Source organism: Glandiceps talaboti, chromosome 8 (assembly GCF_964340395.1).
Source record: "Glandiceps talaboti chromosome 8, keGlaTala1.1, whole genome shotgun sequence".
NCBI classification, from domain to species: domain Eukaryota; kingdom Metazoa; phylum Hemichordata; class Enteropneusta; family Spengelidae; genus Glandiceps; species Glandiceps talaboti.
The window spans coordinates 1606713-1634017 of NC_135556.1; the positions used below are offsets into that span (position 1 = coordinate 1606713).

Consider the following 27305-nt stretch of genomic DNA (forward strand, 5'->3'; position numbering starts at 1 on the left):
TCCATTAAACTTATTAGTCAAGTATACAGTTTGACTGTCTTGATTCCATTAAACTTATTAGTCAAGTATACAGTTTGACTGTCTTGATTCAATTAAACTTATTAGTCATGTATTCAGTTTGACCGTCTTGACTCTATTAATCTTATTAGTCAAGTATACAGTTTGACCTTCTTGACTCTATTAAACTTAGTCAAGTATACAGTTTGACCATCTTAACTCTATTAAACTTATTAGTCAAGTATACAGTTGGACTGTCTTGATTCCATTAAACTTATTAGTCAAGTATACAGTTGGACTGTCTTGATTCCATTAAACTTATTAGTCAAGTATACAGTTGGACTGTCTTGATTCCATTAAACTTATTAGTCAAGTATACAGTTTGACTATCTTAACTCTATTAAATTTATTAGTCAACTATACAGTTTGACCATCTTGACTCCATTAAACTTATTAATCAAGTATACAGTTGGACTGTCTTGATTCCATTAAACTTATTAGTCAAGTATACAGTTTGACTATCTTAACTCTATTAAATTTATTAGTCAACTATACAGTTTGACCATCTTGACTCCATTAAACTTATTAATCAAGTATACAGTTGGACTGTCTTGATTCCATTAAACTTATTAGTCAAGTATACAGTTTGACTATCTTGACTCTATTAAACTTATTAGTCAAGTATACAGTTTGACCATCTTTACTCCATTAAACTTATTAGTCAAGTATACAGTTTGACCATCTTGACTCCATTAAACTTATTAGTCAAGTATACAGTTTGACTGTCTTGACTCTATTAAACTTATTAATCAAGTATACAGTTGGACTGTCTTGATTCCATTAAACTTATTAGTCAAGTATACAGTTTGACTATCTTGACTCCATTAAACCTATTAGTCAAGTATACAGTTTGACCATCTTGACTCTATTAAACTTATTAGTCATGTATTCAGTTTGACTGTCTTGACTCTATTAAATTTATTAATCAAGTATACGGTTGGACTGTCTTGATTCCATTAAACTTATTAGTCAAGTATACAGTTTGACTGTCTTGATTCCATTAAACTTATTAGTCAAGTATACAGTTTGACCTTCTTGACTCTATTAAACTTAGTCAAGTATACAGTTTGACCATCTTGACTCCATTAAACTTATTAATCAAGTATACAGTTTGACTGTCTTGACTCCATTAAACTTATTAGTCAAGTATAAAGTTTGACCGTCTTGACTCCATTAAACTTATTAGTCAAGTATACAGTTTGACTGTCTTGACTCCATTAAACTTATTAGTCATGTATTCAGTTTGACCGTCTTGACTCTATTAATCTTATTAGTCAAGTATACAGTTTGACCTTCTTGACTGTATTAAACTTAGTCAAGTATACAGTTTGACCATCTTGACTCCATTAAACTTATTAATCAAGTATACAGTTGGACTGTCTTGATTCCATTAAACTTATTAGTCAAGTATACAGTTTGACTATCTTAACTCTATTAAACTTATTAGTCAAGTATACAGTTTGACCATCTTGACTCCATTAAACTTATTAATCAAGTATACAGTTTGACCGTCTAGATTCCATTAAACTTATTAGTCAAGTATACAGTTTGACCTTCTTGACTCTATTAAACTTATTAGTCAAGTATACAGTTTGACTATCTTAACTCCATTAATCTTATTAGTCAAGTATACAGTTTGACCGTCTTGACTCTATTAATCTTATTAGTCAAGTATGCAGTTTGACTGTCTTAACTCCATTAAACTTATTAGTCAAGTATACAGTTTGACCGTCTTGACTCTATTAATCTTATTAGTCAAGTATACAGTTTGACCTTCTTGACTCTATTAAACTTATTAGTCAAGTATACAGTTTGACCATCTTGACTCCATTAAACTTATTAGTCAAGTATACAGTTTGACTGTCTTGATTCCATTAAACTTATTAGTCAAGTATACAGTTTGACCATCTTGACTCCATTAAACTTATTAGTCAAGTATACAGTTTGACTGTCTTAACTCCATTAAACTTATTAGTCAAGTATACAGTTTGACTGTCTTGACTGTATTAATCATATTAGTCAAGTATACAGTTTGACCATCTTGACTCTATTAAACTTATTAGTCAAGTATACAGTTTGACCATCTTAACTCTATTAAACTTATTAGTCAAGTATACAGTTTGACCATCTTAACTCCATTAAACTTATTAGTAAAGTATACAGTTTGACCATCTTTACTCCATTAAACTTATTAGTAACGTATACAGTTTGACCATCTTGACTCCATTAAACTTATTAGTCAAGTATACAGTTTGACCATCTTAACTCTATTAAACTTATTAGTATACAGTTTGACCATCTTAACTCTATTAAACTTATTAGTCAAGTATACAGCTTGACCATCTTAACTCTATTAAACTTATTAGTAAAGTATACAGTTTGACCATATTAACTCCATTAAACTTATTAGTCAAGTATACAGTTTGACCATCTTTACTCCATTAAACTTATTAGTCAAGTATACAGTTTGACTGTCTTGACTCTATTAAACTTATTAATCAAGTATACAGTTGGACTGTCTTGATTCCATTAAACTTATTAGTCAAGTATACAGTTTGACTATCTTGACTCCATTAAACCTATTAGTCAAGTATACAGTTTGACCATCTTGACTCTATTAAACTTATTAGTCATGTATTCAGTTTGACTGTCTTGACTCTATTAAACTTATTAATCAAGTATACAGTTGGACTGTCTTGATTCCATTAAACTTATTAGTCAAGTATACAGTTTGACTGTCTTGATTCCATTAAACTTATTAGTCAAGTATACAGTTTGACCGTCTTGACTCTATTAATCTTATTAGTCAAGTATACAGTTTGACCTTCTTGACTCTATTAAACTTAGTCAAGTATACAGTTTGACCATCTTGACTCCATTAAACTTATTAATCAAGTATACAGTTGGACTGTCTTGATTCCATTAAACTTATTAGTCAAGTATACAGTTTGACTATCTTAACTCTATTAAACTTATTAGTCAAGTATACAGTTTGACCATCTTGACTCCATTAAACTTATTAATCAAGTATACAGTTTGACCGTCTAGATTCCATTAAACTTATTAGTCAAGTATACAGTTTGACCTTCTTGACTCTATTAAACTTATTAGTCAAGTATACAGTTTGACTATCTTAACTCCATTAAACTTATTAGTCAAGTATACAGTTTGACTGTCTTGACTCTATTAATCTTATTAGTCAAGTATACAGTTTGACCGTCTTGACTCTATTAATCTTATTAGTCAAGTATGCAGTTTGACTGTCTTAACTCCATTAAACTTATTAGTCAAGTATACAGTTTGACCGTCTTGACTCTATTAATCTTATTAGTCAAGTATACAGTTTGACCTTCTTGACTCTATTAAACTTATTAGTCAAGTATACAGTTTGACCATCTTGACTCCATTAAACTTATTAGTCAAGTATACAGTTTGACTGTCTTGATTCCATTAAACTTATTAGTCAAGTATACAGTTTGACCATCTTGACTCCATTAAACTTATTAGTCAAGTATACAGTTTGACTGTCTTAACTCCATTAAACTTATTAGTCAAGTATACAGTTTGACTGTCTTGACTGTATTAATCATATTAGTCAAGTATACAGTTTGACCATCTTGACTCTATTAAACTTATTAGTCAAGTATACAGTTTGACCATCTTAACTCTATTAAACTTATTAGTCAAGTATACAGTTTGACCATCTTAACTCCATTAAACTTATTAGTAAAGTATACAGTTTGACCATCTTTACTCCATTAAACTTATTAGTAACGTATACAGTTTGACCATCTTGACTCCATTAAACTTATTAGTCAAGTATACAGTTTGACCATCTTAACTCTATTAAACTTATTAGTATACAGTTTGACCATCTTAACTCTATTAAACTTATTAGTCAAGTATACAGCTTGACCATCTTAACTCTATTAAACTTATTAGTAAAGTATACAGTTTGACCATATTAACTCCATTAAACTTATTAGTTAAGTATACAGTTTGACCATTCTGACTCTCTTAAAGTTATTAGTCAAATATACAGTTTGAGCGTCTTGACTCTATTAAACTTATTAGTCAAGTATACAGTTTGACCATCTTAACTCTATTAAACTTATTAGTAAAGTATACAGTTTGACCATCTTGACTCTATTAAACTTATTAGTCAAGTATACAGTTTGACCATCTTAACTCTATTAAACTTATTAGTAAAGTATACAGTTTGACCATCTTGACTCCATTAAACTTATTAGTAAAGTATACAGTTTGACCATCTTGACTCTATTAAACTTATTAGTCAAGTATACAGTTTGACCATCTTAACTCTATTAAACTTATTAGTAAAGTATACAGTTTGACCATCTTAACTTCATTAAACTTATTAGTAAAGTATACAGTTTGACCATCTTTACTCCATTAAACTTATTCGTAACATATACAGTTTGACCATCTTGACACCATTAAACTTATGAGTAAAGTATACAGTTTGACCATCTTAACTCTATTAAACTTATTAGTATACAGTTTGACCATCTTAACTCTATTAAACTTATTAGTCAAGTATACAGTTTGACCTTCTTGACTCTATTAAACTTATTAGTCAAGTATACAGTTTGACCGTCTTGACTCTATTAATCTTATTAGTCAAGTATACAGTTTGACCATCTTAACTCTATTAAACTTATTAGTCAAGTATATAGTTTGACCATCTTAACTCTATTAAACTTATTAGTCAAGTATACAGTTTGACCGTCTTAACTCTATTAAACTTATTAGTCAAGTATACAGTTTGACTATCTTAACTCTATTAAACTTATTAGTCAAGTATACAGTTTGACCATCTTAACTCTATTAAGCTTATTAGTCAAGTATACAGTTTGACTATCTTGATTCCATTAAACTTATTAGTCAAGTATACAGTTGGACTGTCTTGACTCTATTAAACTTATTAATCAAGTATACAGTTTGACTGTCTTGATTCCATTAAACTTATTAGTCAAGTATACAGTTGGACTGTCTTGATTCCATTAAACTTATTAGTCAAGTATACAGTTTGACTATCTTAACTCTATTAAATTTATTAGTCAACTATACAGTTTGACCATCTTGACTCCATTAAACTTATTAATCAAGTATACAGTTGGACTGTCTTGATTCCATTAAACTTATTAGTCAAGTATACAGTTTGACTATCTTAACTCTATTAAATTTATTAGTCAACTATACAGTTTGACCATCTTGACTCCATTAAACTTATTAATCAAGTATACAGTTGGACTGTCTTGATTCCATTAAACTTATTAGTCAAGTATACAGTTTGACTATCTTGACTCTATTAAACTTATTAGTCAAGTATACAGTTTGACCATCTTTACTCCATTAAACTTATTAGTCAAGTATACAGTTTGACCATCTTGACTCCATTAAACTTATTAGTCAAGTATACAGTTTGACTGTCTTGACTCTATTAAACTTATTAATCAAGTATACAGTTGGACTGTCTTGATTCCATTAAACTTATTAGTCAAGTATACAGTTTGACTATCTTGACTCCATTAAACTTATTAGTCAAGTATACAGTTTGACCATCTTGACTCTATTAAACTTATTAGTCATGTATTCAGTTTGACTGTCTTGACTCTATTAAACTTATTAATCAAGTATACAGTTGGACTGTCTTGATTCCATTAAACTTATTAGTCAAGTATACAGTTTGACTGTCTTGATTCCATTAAACTTATTAGTCAAGTATACAGTTTGACCGTCTTGACTCTATTAAACTTATTAGTCAAGTATACAGTTTGACCTTCTTGACTCTATTAAACTTAGTCAAGTATACAGTTTGACCATCTTGACTCCATTAAACTTATTAATCAAGTATACAGTTTGACTGTCTTGACTCCATTAAACTTATTAGTCAAGTATACAGTTTGACTGTCTTGACTCCATTAAACTTATTAGTCAAGTATACAGTTTGACTGTCTTGACTCCATTAATCTTATTAGTCAAGTATACAGTTTGACCGTCTTGACTCCATTAAACTTATTAGTCAAGTATACAGTTTGACTGTCTTGACTCCATTAAACTTATTAGTCATGTATTCAGTTTGACCGTCTTGACTCTATTAATCTTATTAGTCAAGTATACAGTTTGACCTTCTTGACTCTATTAAACTTAGTCAAGTATACAGTTTGACCATCTTGACTCCATTAAACTTATTAATCAAGTATACAGTTGGACTGTCTTGATTCCATTAAACTTATTAGTCAAGTATACAGTTTGACTATCTTAACTCTATTAAACTTATTAGTCAAGTATACAGTTTGACCATCTTGACTCCATTAAACTTATTAATCAAGTATACAGTTTGACCGTCTAGATTCCATTAAACTTATTAGTCAAGTATACAGTTTGACCTTCTTGACTCTATTAAACTTATTAGTCAAGTATACAGTTTGACTATCTTAACTCCATTAAACTTATTAGTCAAGTATACAGTTTGACTGTCTTGACTCTATTAATCTTATTAGTCAAGTATACAGTTTGACCGTCTTGATTCCATTAAACTTATTAGTCAAGTATACAGTTTGACTGTCTTGATTCTATTAAACTTATTAGTCATGTATTCAGTTTGACTGTCTTGACTCTATTAAACTTATTAATCAAGTATACAGTTGGACTGTCTTGATTCCATTAAACTTATTAGTCAAGTATACAGTTTGACTGTCTTGATTCCATTAAACTTATTAGTCAAGTATACAGTTTGACCGTCTTGACTCTATTAAACTTATTAGTCAAGTATACAGTTTGACCTTCTTGACTCTATTAAACTTAGTCAAGTATACAGTTTGACCATCTTGACTCCATTAAACTTATTAATCAAGTATACAGTTTGACTGTCTTGACTCCATTAAACTTATTAGTCAAGTATACAGTTTGACTGTCTTGACTCCATTAAACTTATTAGTCAAGTATACAGTTTGACCGTCTAGATTCCATTAAACTTATTAGTCAAGTATACAGTTTGACCTTCTTGACTCTATTAAACTTATTAGTCAAGTATACAGTTTGACTATCTTAACTCCATTAAACTTATTAGTCAAGTATACAGTTTGACTGTCTTGACTCTATTAATCTTATTAGTCAAGTATACAGTTTGACCGTCTTGACTCTATTAATCTTATTAGTCAAGTATGCAGTTTGACTGTCTTAACTCCATTAAACTTATTAGTCAAGTATACAGTTTGACCGTCTTGACTCTATTAATCTTATTAGTCAAGTATACAGTTTGACCTTCTTGACTCTATTAAACTTATTAGTCAAGTATACAGTTTGACCATCTTGACTCCATTAAACTTATTAGTCAAGTATACAGTTTGACTGTCTTGATTCCATTAAACTTATTAGTCAAGTATACAGTTTGACCATCTTGACTCCATTAAACTTATTAGTCAAGTATACAGTTTGACTGTCTTAACTCCATTAAACTTATTAGTCAAGTATACAGTTTGACTGTCTTGACTGTATTAATCATATTAGTCAAGTATACAGTTTGACCATCTTGACTCTATTAAACTTATTAGTCAAGTATACAGTTTGACCATCTTAACTCTATTAAACTTATTAGTCAAGTATACAGTTTGACCATCTTAACTCCATTAAACTTATTAGTAAAGTATACAGTTTGACCATCTTTACTCCATTAAACTTATTAGTAACGTATACAGTTTGACCATCTTGACTCCATTAAACTTATTAGTCAAGTATACAGTTTGACCATCTTAACTCTATTAAACTTATTAGTATACAGTTTGACCATCTTAACTCTATTAAACTTATTAGTCAAGTATACAGCTTGACCATCTTAACTCTATTAAACTTATTAGTAAAGTATACAGTTTGACCATATTAACTCCATTAAACTTATTAGTCAAGTATACAGTTTGACCATTCTGACTCTATTAAAGTTATTAGTCAAATATACAGTTTGAGCGTCTTGACTCTATTAAACTTATTAGTCAAGTATACAGTTTGACCATCTTAACTCTATTAAACTTAGTAAAGTATACAGTTTGACCATCTTGACTCCATTAAACTTATTAGTAAAGTATACAGTTTGACCATCTTGACTCTATTAAACTTATTAGTCAAGTATACAGTTTGACCATCTTAACTCTATTAAACTTATTAGTAAAGTATACAGTTTGACCATCTTAACTTCATTAAACTTATTAGTAAAGTATACAGTTTGACCATCTTTACTCCATTAAACTTATTCGTAACATATACAGTTTGACCATCTTGACACCATTAAACTTATGAGTAAAGTATACAGTTTGACCATCTTAACTCTATTAAACTTATTAGTATACAGTTTGACCATCTTAACTCTATTAAACTTATTAGTCAAGTATATAGTTTGACCATCTTAACTCTATTAAACTTATTAGTCAAGTATACAGTTTGACCGTCTTAACTCTACTAAACTTATTAGTCAAGTATACAGTTTGACTATCTTAACTCTATTAAACTTATTAGTCAAGTATACAGTTTGACCATCTTAACTCTATTAAGCTTATTAGTCAAGTATACAGTTTGACTATCTTGACTCCATTAAACTTAGTAAAGTATACAGTTTGACTCTCGATTCCATTAAACTTATTAGCCAAGTATACAGTTTGACCATCTTGACTCTATTAAACTTATTAGTCAAGTATACAGTTTGACCGTCTTGACTCTATTAAACTTATTAGTCATGTATACAGTTTGACCATCTTGATTCCATTAAACTTATTAGTCAAGGATACAGTTTGACCGTCTTGACTCTATTAAACTCATTAGTCAAGTATACAGTTTGACTATCTTGACTCCATTAAACTTATTAGTCAAGTATACAGTTTGACCATCTTAACTCCATTACACTTATTAGGCAAGTATACAGTTTGACCGTCTTGACTCTATTAATCTTATTAGTCAAGTATACAGTTTGACCTTCTTGACTCTATTAAACTTATTAGTCAAGTATACAGTTTGACCATCTTGACTCCATTAAATTTATTAGTCAAGTATACAGTTGGACTGTCTTGATTCCATTAAACTTATTAGTCAAGTATACAGTTTGACTGTCTTGACTCCATTAAACTTATTAGTCATGTATTCAGTTTGACCGTCTTGACTCTATTAATCTTATTAGTCAAGTATACAGTTTGACCTTCTTGACTCTATTAAACTTAGTCAAGTATACAGTTTGACCTTCTTGACTCTATTAAACTTATTAGTCAAGTATACAGTTTGACTATCTTGACTCCATTAAACTTATTAGTCAAGTATACAGTTTGACTATCTTAACTCTATTAAACTTATTAGTCAAGTATACAGTTTGACCGTCTTGATTCCATTAAACTTATTAGTCAAGTATACAGTTTGACCTTCTTGACTCTATTAAACTTATTAGTCAAGTATACAGTTTGACTATCTTAACTCCATTAAACTTATTAGTCAAGTATACAGTTTGACTGTCTTGACTCTATTAATCTTATTAGTCAAGTATACAGTTTGACCTTCTTGACTCTATTAAACTTATTAGTCAAGTATACAGTTTGACCATCTTGACTCCATTAAACTTATTAGTCAATTATACAGTTTGACTGTCTTGATTCCATTAAACTTATTAGTCAAGTATACAGTTTGACCATCTTGACTCTATTAATCTTATTAGTCAATTATACAGTTTGACTGTCTTGATTCCATTAAACTTATTAGTCAAGTATACAGTTTGACTGTCTTGACTCTATTAATATTATTAGTCAAGTATACAGTTTGACCATCTTGATTCCATTAAACTTATTAGTCAAGTATACAGTTTGACCATCTTGACTCCATTAAACTTATTAGTCAAGTATACAGTTTGACTGTCTTAACTCCATTAAACTTATTAGTCAAGTATACAGTTTGACTGTCTTAACTCCATTAAACTTATTAGTCAAGTATACAGTTTGACCGTCTTGACTCTATTAATCATATTAGTCAAGTATACAGTTTGACCATCTTGACTCTATTAAACTTATTAGTCAAGTATACAGTTTGACCATCTTAACTCTATTAAACTTATTAGTCAAGTATACAGTTTGACCATCTTAACTCCATTAAACTTATTAGTAAAGTATACAGTTTGACCATCTTTACTCCATTAAACTTATTAGTAACGTATACAGTTTGACCATCTTGACTCCATTAAACTTATTAGTCAAGTATACAGTTTGACCATCTTAACTCTATTAAACTTATTAGTCAAGTATACAGCTTGACCATCTTAACTCTATTAAACTTATTAGTAAAGTATACAGTTTGACCATATTAACTCCATTAAACTTATTAGTCAAGTATACAGTTTGACCATTCTGACTCTATTAAAGTTATTAGTCAAATATACAGTTTGAGCGTCTTGACTCTATTAAACTTATTAGTCAAGTATACAGTTTGACCATCTTAACTCTATTAAACTTAGTAAAGTATACAGTTTGACCATCTTGACTCCATTAAACTTATTAGTAAAGTATACAGTTTGACCATCTTGACTCTATTAAACTTATTAGTCAAGTATACAGTTTGACCATCTTAACTCTATTAAACTTATTAGTAAAGTATACAGTTTGACCATCTTAACTTCATTAAACTTATTAGTAAAGTATACAGTTTGACCATCTTTACTCCATTAAACTTATTCGTAACATATACAGTTTGACCATCTTGACACCATTAAACTTATGAGTAAAGTATACAGTTTGACCATCTTAACTCTATTAAACTTATTAGTATACAGTTTGACCATCTTAACTCTATTAAACTTATTAGTCAAGTATACAGTTTGACCTTCTTGACTCTATTAAACTTATTAGTCAAGTATACAGTTTGACCGTCTTGACTCTATTAATCTTATTAGTCAAGTATACAGTTTGACCATCTTAACTCTATTAAACTTATTAGTCAAGTATATAGTTTGACCATCTTAACTCTATTAAACTTATTAGTCAAGTATACAGTTTGACCGTCTTAACTCTATTAAACTTATTAGTCAAGTATACAGTTTGACTATCTTAACTCTATTAAACTTATTAGTCAAGTATACAGTTTGACCATCTTAACTCTATTAAGCTTATTAGTCAAGTATACAGTTTGACTATCTTGACTCCATTAAACTTAGTAAAGTATACAGTTTGACTCTCGATTCCATTAAACTTATTAGCCAAGTATACAGTTTGACCATCTTGACTCTATTAAACTTATTAGTCAAGTATACAGTTTGACCGTCTTGACTCTATTAAACTTATTAGTCATGTATACAGTTTGACCATCTTGATTCCATTAAACTTATTAGTCAAGGATACAGTTTGACCGTCTTGACTCTATTAAACTCATTAGTCAAGTATACAGTTTGACTATCTTGACTCCATTAAACTTATTAGTCAAGTATACAGTTTGACCATCTTAACTCCATTACACTTATTAGGCAAGTATACAGTTTGACCGTCTTGACTCTATTAATCTTATTAGTCAAGTATACAGTTTGACCTTCTTGACTCTATTAAACTTATTAGTCAAGTATACAGTTTGACCATCTTGACTCCATTAAATTTATTAGTCAAGTATACAGTTGGACTGTCTTGATTCCATTAAACTTATTAGTCAAGTATACAGTTTGACTGTCTTGACTCCATTAAACTTATTAGTCATGTATTCAGTTTGACCGTCTTGACTCTATTAATCTTATTAGTCAAGTATACAGTTTGACCTTCTTGACTCTATTAAACTTAGTCAAGTATACAGTTTGACCTTCTTGACTCTATTAAACTTATTAGTCAAGTATACAGTTTGGCTATCTTGACTCCATTAAACTTATTAGTCAAGTATACAGTTTGACTATCTTAACTCTATTAAACTTATTAGTCAAGTATACAGTTTGACCGTCTTGATTCCATTAAACTTATTAGTCAAGTATACAGTTTGACCTTCTTGACTCTATTAAACTTATTAGTCAAGTATACAGTTTGACTATCTTAACTCCATTAAACTTATTAGTCAAGTATACAGTTTGACTGTCTTGACTCTATTAATCTTATTAGTCAAGTATACAGTTTGACCTTCTTGACTCTATTAAACTTATTAGTCAAGTATACAGTTTGACCATCTTGACTCCATTAAACTTATTAGTCAATTATACAGTTTGACTGTCTTGATTCCATTAAACTTATTAGTCAAGTATACAGTTTGACCATCTTGACTCCATTAAACTTATTAGTCAAGTATACAGTTTGACTGTCTTAACTCCATTAAACTTATTAGTCAAGTATACAGTTTGACTGTCTTAACTCCATTAAACTTATTAGTCAAGTATACAGTTTGACCGTCTTGACTCTATTAATCATATTAGTCAAGTATACAGTTTGACCATCTTGACTCTATTAAACTTATTAGTCAAGTATACAGTTTGACCATCTTAACTCTATTAAACTTATTAGTCAAGTATACAGTTTGACCATCTTAACTCCATTAAACTTATTAGTAAAGTATACAGTTTGACCATCTTTACTCCATTAAACTTATTAGTCAAGTATACAGTTTGACCTTCTTGACTCTATTAAACTTATTAGTCAAGTATACAGTTTGACTATCTTAACTCCATTAAACTTATTAGTCAAGTATACAGTTTGACTGTCTTGACTCTATTAATCTTATTAGTCAAGTATACAGTTTGACCGTCTTGACTCTATTAATCTTATTAGTCAAGTATGCAGTTTGACTGTCTTAACTCCATTAAACTTATTAGTCAAGTATACAGTTTGACCGTCTTGACTCTATTAATCTTATTAGTCAAGTATACAGTTTGACCTTCTTGACTCTATTAAACTTATTAGTCAAGTATACAGTTTGACCATCTTGACTCCATTAAACTTATTAGTCAAGTATACAGTTTGACTGTCTTGATTCCATTAAACTTATTAGTCAAGTATACAGTTTGACCATCTTGACTCCATTAAACTTATTAGTCAAGTATACAGTTTGACTGTCTTGACTCCATTAAACTTATTAGTCAAGTATACAGTTTGACCTTCTTGACTCCATTAAACTTATTAGTCAAGTATACAGTTTGACCATCTTGACTCCATTAAACTTATTAGTCAAGTATACAGTTTGACTGTCTTAACTCCATTAAACTTATTAGTCAAGTATACAGTTTGACTGTCTTAACTCCATTAAACTTATTAGTCATGTATACAGTTTGACTGTCTTAACTCCATTAAACTTATTAGTCAAGTATACAGTTTGACCGTCTTGACTCTATTAATCATATTAGTCAAGTATACAGTTTGACCATCTTGACTCTATTAAACTTATTAGTCAAGTATACAGTTTGACCATCTTAACTCTATTAAACTTATTAGTCAAGTATACAGTTTGACCATCTTAACTCCATTAAACTTATTAGTAAAGTATACAGTTTGACCATCTTTACTCCATTAAACTTATTAGTAACGTATACAGTTTGACCATCTTGACTCCATTAAACTTATTAGTCAAGTATACAGTTTGACCATCTTAACTCTATTAAACTTATTAGTATACAGTTTGACCATCTTAACTCTATTAAACTTATTAGTCAAGTATACAGCTTGACCATCTTAACTCTATTAAACTTATTAGTAAAGTATACAGTTTGACCATATTAACTCCATTAAACTTATTAGTCAAGTATACAGTTTGACCATTCTGACTCTATTAAAGTTATTAATCAAAAATATACAGTTTGAGCGTCTTGACTCTGTTAAACTTATTAGTCAAGTATACAGTTTGACCATCTTAACTCTATTAAACTTAGTAAAGTATACAGTTTGACCATCTTGACTCCATTAAACTTATTAGTAAAGTATACAGTTTGACCATCTTGACTCTATTAAACTTATTAGTCAAGTATACAGTTTGACCATCTTAACTCTATTAAACTTATTAGTAAAGTATACAGTTTGACCATCTTAACTTCATTAAACTTATTAGTAAAGTATACAGTTTGACCATCTTTACTCCATTAAACTTATTCGTAACATATACAGTTTGACCATCTTGACACCATTAAACTTATGAGTAAAGTATACAGTTTGACCATCTTAACTCTATTAAACTTATTAGTATACAGTTTGACCATCTTAACTCTATTAAACTTATTAGTCAAGTATACAGTTTGACCTTCTTGACTCTATTAAACTTATTAGTCAAGTATACAGTTTGACCGTCTTGACTCTATTAATCTTATTAGTCAAGTATACAGTTTGACCATCTTAACTCTATTAAACTTATTAGTCAAGTATATAGTTTGACCATCTTAACTCTATTAAACTTATTAGTCAAGTATACAGTTTGACCGTCTTAACTCTATTAAACTTATTAGTCAAGTATACAGTTTGACTATCTTAACTCTATTAAACTTATTAGTCAAGTATACAGTTTGACCATCTTAACTCTATTAAGCTTATTAGTCAAGTATACAGTTTGACTATCTTGACTCCATTAAACTTAGTAAAGTATACAGTTTGACTCTCGATTCCATTAAACTTATTAGCCAAGTATACAGTTTGACCATCTTGACTCTATTAAACTTATTAGTCAAGTATACAGTTTGACCGTCTTGACTCTATTAAACTTATTAGTCATGTATACAGTTTGACCATCTTGATTCCATTAAACTTATTAGTCAAGGATACAGTTTGACCGTCTTGACTCTATTAAACTCATTAGTCAAGTATACAGTTTGACTATCTTGACTCCATTAAACTTATTAGTCAAGTATACAGTTTGACCATCTTAACTCCATTACACTTATTAGGCAAGTATACAGTTTGACCGTCTTGACTCTATTAATCTTATTAGTCAAGTATACAGTTTGACCTTCTTGACTCTATTAAACTTATTAGTCAAGTATACAGTTTGACCATCTTGACTCCATTAAATTTATTAGTCAAGTATACAGTTGGACTGTCTTGATTCCATTAAACTTATTAGTCAAGTATACAGTTTGACCATCTTAACTCCATTACACTTATTAGGCAAGTATACAGTTTGACCGTCTTGACTCTATTAATCTTATTAGTCAAGTATACAGTTTGACCATCTTGACTCCATTAAACTTATTAGTCAAGTATACAGTTTGACTGTCTTAACTCTATTAAACTTATTAGTCAAGTATACAGTTTGACCATCTTGACTCCATTAAATTTATTAGTCAAGTATACAGTTGGACTGTCTTGATTCCATTAAACTTATTAGTCAAGTATACAGTTTGACCATCTTGACTCCATTAAATTTATTAGTCAAGTATACAGTTTGACCATCTTGACTCTATTAAACTTATTAGTCAAGTATACAGTTTGACTGTCTTGATTCCATTAAACTTATTAGTCAAGTATACAGTTTGACTATCTTAACTCTATTAAACTTATTAGTCAAGTATACAGTTTGACCGTCTTGATTCCATTAAACTTATTAGTCAAGTATACAGTTTGACCTTCTTGACTCTATTAAACTTATTAGTCAAGTATACAGTTTGACTATCTTGACTCCATTAAACTTATTAGTTAAGTATACAGTTTGACCGTCTTAACTCCATTAAACTTATTAGTAAAGTATACAGTTTGACCATCTTTACTCCATTAAACTTATTCGTAACATATACAGTTTGACCATCTTGACACCATTAAACTTATGAGTAAAGTATACAGTTTGACCATCTTAACTCTATTAAACTTATTAGTATACAGTTTGACCATCTTAACTCTATTAAACTTATTAGTCAAGTATACAGTTTGACCTTCTTGACTCTATTAAACTTATTAGTCAAGTATACAGTTTGACCGTCTTGACTCTATTAATCTTATTAGTCAAGTATACAGTTTGACCATCTTAACTCTATTAAACTTATTAGTCAAGTATATAGTTTGACCATCTTAACTCTATTAAACTTATTAGTCAAGTATACAGTTTGACCGTCTTAACTCTATTAAACTTATTAGTCAAGTATACAGTTTGACTATCTTAACTCTATTAAACTTATTAGTCAAGTATACAGTTTGACCATCTTAACTCTATTAAGCTTATTAGTCAAGTATACAGTTTGACTATCTTGACTCCATTAAACTTAGTAAAGTATACAGTTTGACTCTCGATTCCATTAAACTTATTAGCCAAGTATACAATTTGACCATCTTGACTCTATTAAACTTATTAGTCAAGTATACAGTTTGACCGTCTTGACTCTATTAAACTTATTAGTCATGTATACAGTTTGACCATCTTGATTCCATTAAACTTATTAGTCAAGGATACAGTTTGACCGTCTTGACTCTATTAAACTCATTAGTCAAGTATACAGTTTGACTATCTTGACTCCATTAAACTTATTAGTCAAGTATACAGTTTGACCATCTTAACTCCATTACACTTATTAGGCAAGTATACAGTTTGACCGTCTTGACTCTATTAATCTTATTAGTCAAGTATACAGTTTGACCTTCTTGACTCTATTAAACTTATTAGTCAAGTATACAGTTTGACCATCTTGACTCCATTAAATTTATTAGTCAAGTATACAGTTTGACCATCTTGACTCCATTAAACTTATTAGTCAAGTATACAGTTTGACTATCTTAACTCCATTACACTTATTAGGCAAGTATACAGTTTGACCGTCTTGACTCTATTAATCTTATTAGTCAAGTATACAGTTGGACTGTCTTGATTCCATTAAACTTATTAGTCAAGTATACAGTTTGACCATCTTGACTCCATTAAATTTATTAGTCAAGTATACAGTTTGACTGTCTTAACTCCATTACACTTATTAGGCAAGTATACAGTTTGATCGTCTTGACTCTATTAATCTTATTAGTCAATTATACAGTTGGACTGTCTTGATTCCATTAAACTTATTAGTCAAGTATACAGTTTGACCATCTTGACTCCATTAAATTTATTAGTCAAGTATACAGTTTGACTGTCTTAACTCCATTACACTTATTAGGCAAGTATACAGTTTGACCGTCTTGACTCTATTAATCTTATTAGTCAAGTATACAGTTTGACCTTCTTGACTCTATTAAACTTATTAGTCAAGTATACAGTTTGACCATCTTGACTCCATTAAATTTATTAGTCAAGTATACAGTTTGACCATCTTGACTCCATTACACTTATTAGTCAAGTATACAGTTTGACCATCTTGACTCCATTAAACTTATTAGTCAAGTATACAGTTTGACCTTCTTGACTCTATTAAACTTATTAGTCAAGTATACAGTTTGACTGTCTTGATTCCATTAAACTTATTAGTCAAGTATACAGTTTGACCATCTTAACTCCATTAAACTTATTAGTCAAGTATACAGTTTGACCATCTTGACTCCATTAAACTTATTAGTCAAGTATACAGTTTGACCGTCTTGACTCCATTAAACTTATTAGTCAAGTATACAGTTTGACCATCTTAACTCCATTACACTTATTAGGCAAGTATACAGTTTGACCGTCTTGACTCTATTAATCTTATTAGTCAAGTATACAGTTTGACCATCTTGACTCCATTAAACTTATTAGTCAAGTATACAGTTTGACTGTCTTAACTCTATTAAACTTATTAGTCAAGTATACAGTTTGACCATCTTGACTCCATTAAATTTATTAGTCAAGTATACAGTTGGACTGTCTTGATTCCATTAAACTTATTAGTCAAGTATACAGTTTGACCATCTTGACTCCATTAAATTTATTAGTCAAGTATACAGTTTGACCATCTTGACTCCATTAAATTTATTAGTCAAGTATACAGTTTGACTGTCTTGATTCCATTAAACTTATTAGTCAAGTATACAGTTTGACTGTCTTAACTCTATTAAACTTATTAGTCAAGTATACAGTTTGACTGTCTTGATTCCATTAAACTTATTAGTCAAGTATACAGTTTGACTATCTTAACTCTATTAAACTTATTAGTCAAGTATACAGTTTGACTATCTTGACTCCATTAAACTTATTAGTCAAGTATACAGTTTGACAGTCTTGACTCTATTAAACTTATTAGTCAAGTATACAGTTTGACTGTCTTGATTCCATTAAACTTATTAGTCAAGTATACAGTTTGACTATCTTAACTCTATTAAACTTATTAGTCAAGTATACAGTTTGACCGTCTTGATTCCATTAAACTTATTAGTCAAGTATACAGTTTGACCTTCTTGACTCTATTAAACTTATTAGTCAAGTATACAGTTTGACTATCTTGACTCCATTAAACTTATTAGTTAAGTATACAGTTTGACCGTCTTAACTCCATTAAACTTATTAGTCAAGTATACAGTTTGACTGTCTTGACTGTATTAATCTTATTAGTCAAGTATACAGTTTGACCGTCTTGACTCTATTAATCTTATTAGTCAAGTATACAGTTTGACCTTCTTGACTCTATTAAACTTATTAGTCAAGTATACAGTTTGACCATCTTGACTCCATTAAACTTATTAGTCAAGTATGCAGTTTGACTGTCTTAACTCCATTACACTTATTAGGCAAGTATACAGTTTGACCGTCTTGACTCTATTAATCTTATTAGTCAAGTATACAGTTTGACCTTCTTGACTCTATTAAACTTATTAGTCATGTATACAGTTTGACCATCTTGACTCCATTAAACTTATTAGTCAAGTATGCAGTTTGACTGTCTTAACTCCATTACACTTATTAGGCAAGTATACAGTTTGACCGTCTTGACTCTATTAATCTTATTAGTCAAGTATACAGTTTGACCTTCTTGACTCTATTAAACTTATTAGTCATGTATACAGTTTGACCATCTTGATTCCATTAAACTTATTAGTCAAGGATACAGTTTGACTGTCTTGACTCCATTAAACTTATTAGTCAAGTATACAGTTGGACTGTCTTGATTCCATTAAACTTAGTAAAGTATACAGTTTGACTCTCGATTCCAGTAAACTTATTAGCCAAGTATACAGTTTGACCATCTTGACTCTATTAAACTTATTAGTCAAGTATACAGTTTGACCGTCTTGACTCTATTAAACTTATTAGTCATGTATACAGTTTGACCGTCTTGATTCCATTAAACTTATTAGTCAAGGATACAGTTTGACCGTCTTGACTCTATTAAACTTATTAGTCAAGTATACAGTTTGACTATCTTGACTCCATTAAACTTATTAGTCAAGTATACAGTTTGACCATCTTAACTCCATTACACTTATTAGGCAAGTATACAGTTTGACCGTCTTGACTCTATTAATCTTATTAGTCAAGTATACAGTTTGACCTTCTTGACTCTATTAAACTTATTAGTCAAGTATACAGTTTGACCATCTTGACTCCATTAAACTTATTAGTCAAGTATACAGTTTGACTATCTTAACTCCATTACACTTATTAGTCAAGTATACAGTTTGACCGTCTTGACTCTATTAATCTTATTAGTCAAGTATACAGTTTGACCTTCTTGACTCCATTAAACTTATTAGTCAAGTATACAGTTTGACCATCTTAACTCCATTACACTTATTAGTCAAGTATACAGTTTGACCGTCTTGACTCTATTAATCTTATTAGTCAAGTATACAGTTTGACCTTCTTGACTCTATTAAACTTATTAGTCAAGTATACAGTTTGACCATCTTGACTCCATTACACTTATTAGTCAAGTATACAGTTTGACCTTCTTGACTCTATTAATCTTATTAGTCAAGTATACAGTTTGACTATCTTGACTCCATTAAACTTATTAGTAAAGTATACAGTTTGACTGTCTTGATTCCATTAAACTTATTAGTCAAGTATACAGTTTGACCATCTTGACTCCATTAAACTTATTAGTCAAGTATACAGTTTGACCATCTTAACTCTATTAAACTTATTAGTCAAGTATACAGTTTGACCGTCTTGATTCCATTAAACTTATTAGTCAAGTATACAGTTTGACTATCTTGACTCCATTAAACTTATTAGTAAAGTATACAGTTTGACTGTCTTGATTCCATTAAACTTATTAGTCAAGTATACAGTTTGACCTTCTTGACTCCATTAAACTTATTAGTCAAGTATACAGTTTGACCATCTTAACTCTATTAAACTTATTAGTCAAGTATACAGTTTGACCGTCTTGATTCCATTAAACTTATTAGTCAAGTATACAGTTTGACCTTCTTGACTCTATTAAACTTATTAGTCAAGTATACAGTTTGACTATCTTAACTCTATTAAACTTATTAGTCAAGTATACAGTTTGACCGTCTTGATTCCATTAAACTTATTAGTCAAGTATACAGTTTGATCTTCTTGACTCTATTAAACTTATTAGTCAAGTATACAGTTTGACTATCTTGACTCCATTAAACTTATTAGTTAAGTATACAGTTTGACCATCTTAACTCCATTAAACTTATTAGTCAAGTATACAGTTTGACTGTCTTGACTGTATTAATCTTATTAGTCAAGTATACAGTTTGACCGTCTTGACTCTATTAATCTTATTAGTCAAGTATACAGTTTGACCTTCTTGACTCTATTAAACTTATTAGTCAAGTATACAGTTTGACCATCTTGACTCCATTAAACTTATTAGTCAAGTATGCAGTTTGACTGTCTTAACTCCATTAAACTTATTAGTCAAGTATACAGTTTGACCGTCTTGACTCTATTAATCTTATTAGTCAAGTATACAGTTTGACCTTCTTGACTCTATTAAACTTATTAGTCAAGTATACAGTTTGACCATCTTGACTCCATTAAACTTATTAGTCAAGTATACAGTTTGACTGTCTTGATTCCATTAAACTTATTAGTCAAGTATACAGTTTGACCATCTTGACTCCATTAAACTTATTAGTCAAGTATACAGTTTGACTGTCTTAACTCCATTAAACTTATTAGTCAAGTATACAGTTTGACTATCTTGACTCCATTAAACTTATTAGTCAAGTATACAGTTTGACTGTCTTGACTCTATTAAACTTATTAGTCAAGTATACAGTTTGACTGTCTTAACTCCATTAAACTTATTAGTCAAGTATACAGTTTGACTATCTTGACTCCATTAAACTTATTAGTCAAGTATACAGTTTGACCGTCTTGACTCTATTAATCATATTAGTCAAGTATACAGTTTGACCTTCTTGACTCTATTAAACTTATTAGTCAAGTATACAGTTTGACCATCTTAACTCTATTAAACTTATTAGTCAACTATACAGTTTGACCATCTTAACTCCATTAAACTTATTAGTCAAGTATACAGTTTGCCCGTCTTGACTCTATTAATCTTATTAGTCAAGTATACAGTTTTACCTTCTTGACTCTATTAATCTTATTAGTCAAGTATACTTTTTGACCATCTTAACTCTATTAAACTTATTAGTCAAGTATACAGTTTGACCGTCTTGACTCTATTAATCTTATTAGTCAAGTATACAGTTTGACTATCTTAACCCCATTAAACTTATTAGTCAAGTATACAGTTTGACAGTCTTGACTCCATTAAACTTATTAGTCAAGTATACGGTTTGACCGTCTTGACTCTATTAATCTTATTATCAAGTATACAGTTTGACTATCTTAACTGTATTAAACTTATTAGTCAAGTATACGGTTTGACCGTCTTGATGAAACTTATTAGTCCAACTATTACATACCAACATTCACCAACTATTACATACCAACATTTACCAACTATTACATACCAACATTCACCAACTAGTACATACCAACATTCACCAACTATTACATACCAACATTCACCAACTATTACATACCAACATTCACCAACTAGTACATACCAACATTCACCAACTAGTACATACCAACATTCACCAACTATTACATACCAACATTCACCAACTATTACCTACCAACATTCACCAACTATTACATACCAACATTCACCAACTATTACATACCAACATTCACCAACTATTACATACCACCATTCACCAACTATTACTTACCAACATTCACCAACTAGTACATACCAACACTCACCAACTATTACATACCACCATTCACCAACTATTACATACCAACATTCACCAACTAGTACATACCAACATTCACCAACTATTACATACCAACATTTACCAACTATTACATACCAACATTCACCAACTAGTACATACCAACATTCACCAACTATTACATACCAACATTCACCAACTATTACATACCAACATTCACCAACTATTACTTACCAACATTCACCAACTAGTACATACCAACATTCACCAACTATTACATACCAACATTCACCAACTATTACATACCAACATTTACCAACTATTACATACCAACATTCACCAACTAGTACATACCAACATTCACCAACTAGTACATACCAACATTCACCAACTATTACATACCAACATTCACCAACTATTACATACCAACATTCACCAACTATTACATACCAACATTCACCAACTAGTACATACCAACATTCACCAACTATTACATACCAACATTCACCAACTAGTACATACCAACATTCACCAACTAGTACATACCAACATTCACCAACTATTACATACCAACATTTACCAACTAGTACATACCAACATTCACCAACTAGTACATACCAACATTCACCAACTAGTACATACCAACATTCAATATTAGTATCTGTAAATAAGTTATCAAATATTACTGTTATTGTTAGTCATAATTAAAACATATCTTATCCTTTTTTCAATTCTAGGATTCTAAACTGTGCCATTTTGTATTGATAGCTGGTAAGCCGATAAAAGAACCATTAGTATGGGATGGTATGTTTTCCTCTTATCTCTATATTAAAAATAAGTCACACAGCTGAAGGGAGATTTCTTTGTCCATTATTGGTACCTGCGATACAAGTTTGCCTCATCATCAAAATGATAATCATTCAATAAAATTTCTTATTTAGTTGATGCATGATGACTTAGTTTACTGCATTACTATGGGCATGCATGACTTAGATTACTGCATTACTATGGGCATGCATGACTTAGATAATACTGCATTACTATGGGCATGCATGACTTAGATAATACTGCATTACTATGGGCATGATGACTTAGATAATACTGCATTACTATGGGCATGCATGACTTAGATTACTGCATTACTATGGGCGTGCATGACTTCGATTACTGCATTACTATGGGCATGCATGACTTAGATTACTGCATTACTATGGGCATGCATGACTTAGATAATACTGCATTACTATGGGCATGATGACTTAGATTACTGCATTACTATGGGCATGCATGACTTAGATTACTGCATTACTATGGGCGTGCATGACTTAGATTACTGCATTACTATGGGCATGCATGACTTAGATAATACTGCATTACTATGGGCATGCATGACTTAGATAATACTGCATTACTATGGGCATGATGACTTAGATTACTGCATTACTATGGACATGCATGACTTAGATTACTGCATTACTATGGGCGTGCATGACTTAGATTACTGCATTACTATGGGCATGCATGACTTAGATTACTGCATTACTATGGGCATGCATGACTAAGATAATACTGCATTACTATGGGCATGATGACTTAGATTACTGCATTACTATGGGCATGCATGACTTAGATTACTGCATTACTATGGGTATGCATGACTTAGATTACTGCATTACTATGGGCATGCATGACTTAGATTACTGCATTACTATGGGATGCATGACTTAGATTACTGCATTACTATGGGCATGCATGACTTAGATTACTGCATTACTTTGGGTATGCATGACTTCGATTACTGCATTACTATGGGTATGCATGACTTAGATTACTGCATTACTATGGGCATGCATGACTTAGATTACTGCATTACTGTGGGCATGCATGACTTAGATTACTGCATTACTATGGGTATGCATGACTTAGATTACTGCATTACTATGGGCATGCATGACTTAGATTACTGCATTACTATGGGTATGCATGACTTAGATTACTGCATTACTATGGGCATGCATGACTTAGATTACTGCATTACTATGGGTATACATGACTTAGATAACTGCATTACTATGGGCATGCATGACTTAGATTACTGCATTACTATGGGTATGCATGACTTCGATTACTGCATTACTATGGGCATGCATGACTTAGATTACTGCATTACTATGGGTATGCATGACTTAGATTACTGCATTACTATGGGTATGCATGACTTAGATTACTGCATTACTATGGGCATGCATGACAATAGGTTGACCTTCTTCTAATTTGACCCTCCTTTATTACCAGGTAAAATGTTAATGTAGGTACCACAGGGGTGAACATATCATTTTGTGAACTGGTGGTCCCTGGACCAGTGCCTTAAAAAAATCCAAGAATTAGTGGTCCCAGGTCCCGCTAATGTGAAACATTAAATCTTGCGCCTATGAATCTGTATATTCAGACGACTTTTTAACATAGTTATTAACAGTAGGGTACTGGTCCAACGGACCAGACAAGGTAAAATTTGTGTGGTCTGCCTAAAAAAATCACTAGTCCCGGACCCAGGACCAGTGGATTTGTTCACCCCTGTACCAAGAAATGAATTATTGAATATTAAGAAAAAACTGTTATGAATGTATGGACATCACTGTGAGAATGAATGTTCTATTTGACTCTGTTATTCAGTGCTATAGTATAAAGTTATTCAGTGCTGTAATAAAGTTGTTGCCTCATGTCCCTGCTCAGAACTGATTTCTTGTCCTATCTTATCATTTGTATTTGAATATGTATTGCTTTCTACCAACTTGTGGTGTTTAGATTAATATGGAAATATTGATTCTTTTTTAACTTTCATTTATAAATATATTTTATTTTATTATTATCAGGACCATTTGTAATGAATGATGAAGAAGAGACAAAGCAGGCCTGGATAGATTATACCAAGGGGAAGAATGGATTTGAGAATGCACCCAAGTGGAACTCTAAAGTTGGTCTGGAGTATTTGGAGGAACAAAGCACTAAGACATAGATTTTGTATATATGTGATTTTGAAGATAGCAGAGTTTCATGTATGCAGTCATTGGTTTGTGATGAAATCTGCCCTGAATGTAAACTGTTAAATGAATCTTTTGATATATCTTGAAATTGTTCCGACCACTTGTTGGTAGCTCAACCTGCACTTAAGGAATGTATGTTGAAATTGTTCAAATCCATCCACTTGTTGGTAGCTCAACCTGCACTTAATGAATGTGTGTGTGTGTGTCTGTGAAAACATGTAGCAGATGGTTTCTTTTCTTTTTATTGAAAAAAGATAAAATTCCTTCAGAAGGGAGTTTCAAAATTAAAATTAGTTCAGAAAACCTTAGATACAAAATTTGAGAAGCACAAAGATTGATGTCTACAGTGTATATCATCAGATTAATTCTGTTCATCGAAAATACTCACCTTTATTATACTACTATTGGGTTACCCTTTTGCTTTTAGCCTAACTTCGCAAAATAAAGTCGTGACCCCTGACCCACCTGTGGCTATCCCATGATGCCCCTTTTCCCCCCAGTACTAAATTTTGCGAGCGAAAGAAGACGTACATTTTCTTCGCTCACGACAAATTAGCCTTTTCAAGCCTTGGTGGATTGTTATAGCTGACTTCTGTGGCACCCAGTCCCTGGAAACCCCAGCTGAGTCCTTTCTTTTATTCTTTTCATTCAATTGTGCTTGTTTTAAGCTTCGCTTTTCTTTATTTGTTCTGTTTGTATTGAGCGGTCGTCTGTTGTGTTCCGTTACACGACCGTTTCAATTTTTTCCGCTTTTGACTATTGTTTAAAGCGTATTTTCAAACCATGCTTCCGAACCAAAAGAAGGGGTCTTGTGGACATGTTTTCCACATGGAGGACCTCCACAAATTTTGCCCTTCTTGTCGGAAGTGTTCCCGTACTTCACCATGCAAAACCGTATGCGGTCATTGGGTAGACGATCAATGGCAGGAATTCGATAAACCTATTGAATCGTCACGTAAACCTAAATCAAAGCAGAGTAAGCGGACCTCCGCTGCTCCGAGCACCGATTTAGATAAATTTTCAGGTAAGTCTTGTGTAAGTGTGGGTTCTCCCACGACAAAACGCCCTTCTGAGGGCGAGGTCTTAACCACAACGGGTTCTGAAGTACGGGTTTCTCGTGGACCTATGCAGGACTCGTCCGATAAGGGACGTCCTGATACGGGTATTGTTACTGGAGAGTGTCCTGTAATTACAGACAGCCCCTCTTCCTACAAACCTGATTCTCGTTCTCCGTCTCCGACACCTCAATATAGTGGTCGGTTTCGAGAACCTCCCAGGCGAACTGACGTAAACCCTTCGAGCCGTCCACATACCGTTCAAGGGTCGTTCAGTGAACGACAAACCATGCCGTCGAATATGCTAGATTCTTCGCGTGGGGTAATACCGGAAGTCAAAAGACGCACTTCCCGCCCTACCGCTAGCGGATCACGTGATCAGTCACCTGATCCTAGGTCGATACCATGGCCTCCTACGGGGACGCTACCATATCCATTCAATGCTATGGGCTACCCACAAGGTGAAACTTCCACAGATTTGGATCCAAGACAAAATCCATTTCCTTGGACTGCCTTTGGCCAACCTACAGGGTTTTGGCCTCCACCTAATTATTGGTCACCTTATGGTTACCCCCCCCCCCCCCCACCATGGATACCCATCAGTCTAGGGGTCCCTGGGGAGGAGGGGATAGAGGAAGAGAGAGGTCACGGTCGCCTTATGACCGTTCCCAGTGCCACCGTCGTTCACGCAGTCCGCCGGAACGTGACGTAGGGGTACTTTGATTTCGCAGAGATCGCTCTCGTTCCCCACGCCGCTCGCACAGTCCACCGAGACGCTGGGATCGTAGATCATCGCCTTCACCGAGACGCTCTTCCAGACCACGCATTCCGGTAACGCGTGAAGAGCATTCTCCCTCGTTTTCACCGACACGTTTCTGCCGCTTACAGGGCGAACGTTTTGGATCCCTATGGAGACGCGATCCCGATTAAATGTCCTTAACGGCCCCAGAGGATCGCGACCTTCTTGGGGGCGCTGGCCATTCGGATGAGGATCGGGTTAGACCGCCGCCCTCTGAATCAGAGGGGAGAGCGCCCTCTCCGGAACGCTTTTCTGATATTCCATTTAGTCAATGTGTTGAATGGGTTTATCAACAGTT

At 31.9% G+C, this 27305-nt stretch overlaps 1 protein-coding gene across 2 annotated transcripts in view; it reads left to right on the forward strand.

Moving 5' to 3' along the window:
• Positions 1-25475, forward strand: part of LOC144438725 (pirin-like) — an 81852-nt gene extending 56377 nt beyond the window's left edge. Inside the window, exons 7-8 of one of the 2 annotated variants that reach the window (XM_078127876.1) lie at positions 22847-22913; positions 24983-25475. In XM_078127876.1, coding sequence (XP_077984002.1) covers positions 22847-22913; positions 24983-25125 — 210 coding nt within the window. In that variant the 3' untranslated portion in view covers positions 25126-25475. The remainder of the gene's footprint in view (positions 1-22846; positions 22914-24982) is intronic. The other variant, XM_078127877.1, reaches the window with a different exon arrangement.
• Positions 25476-27305: the final 1830 nt, after the last annotated feature.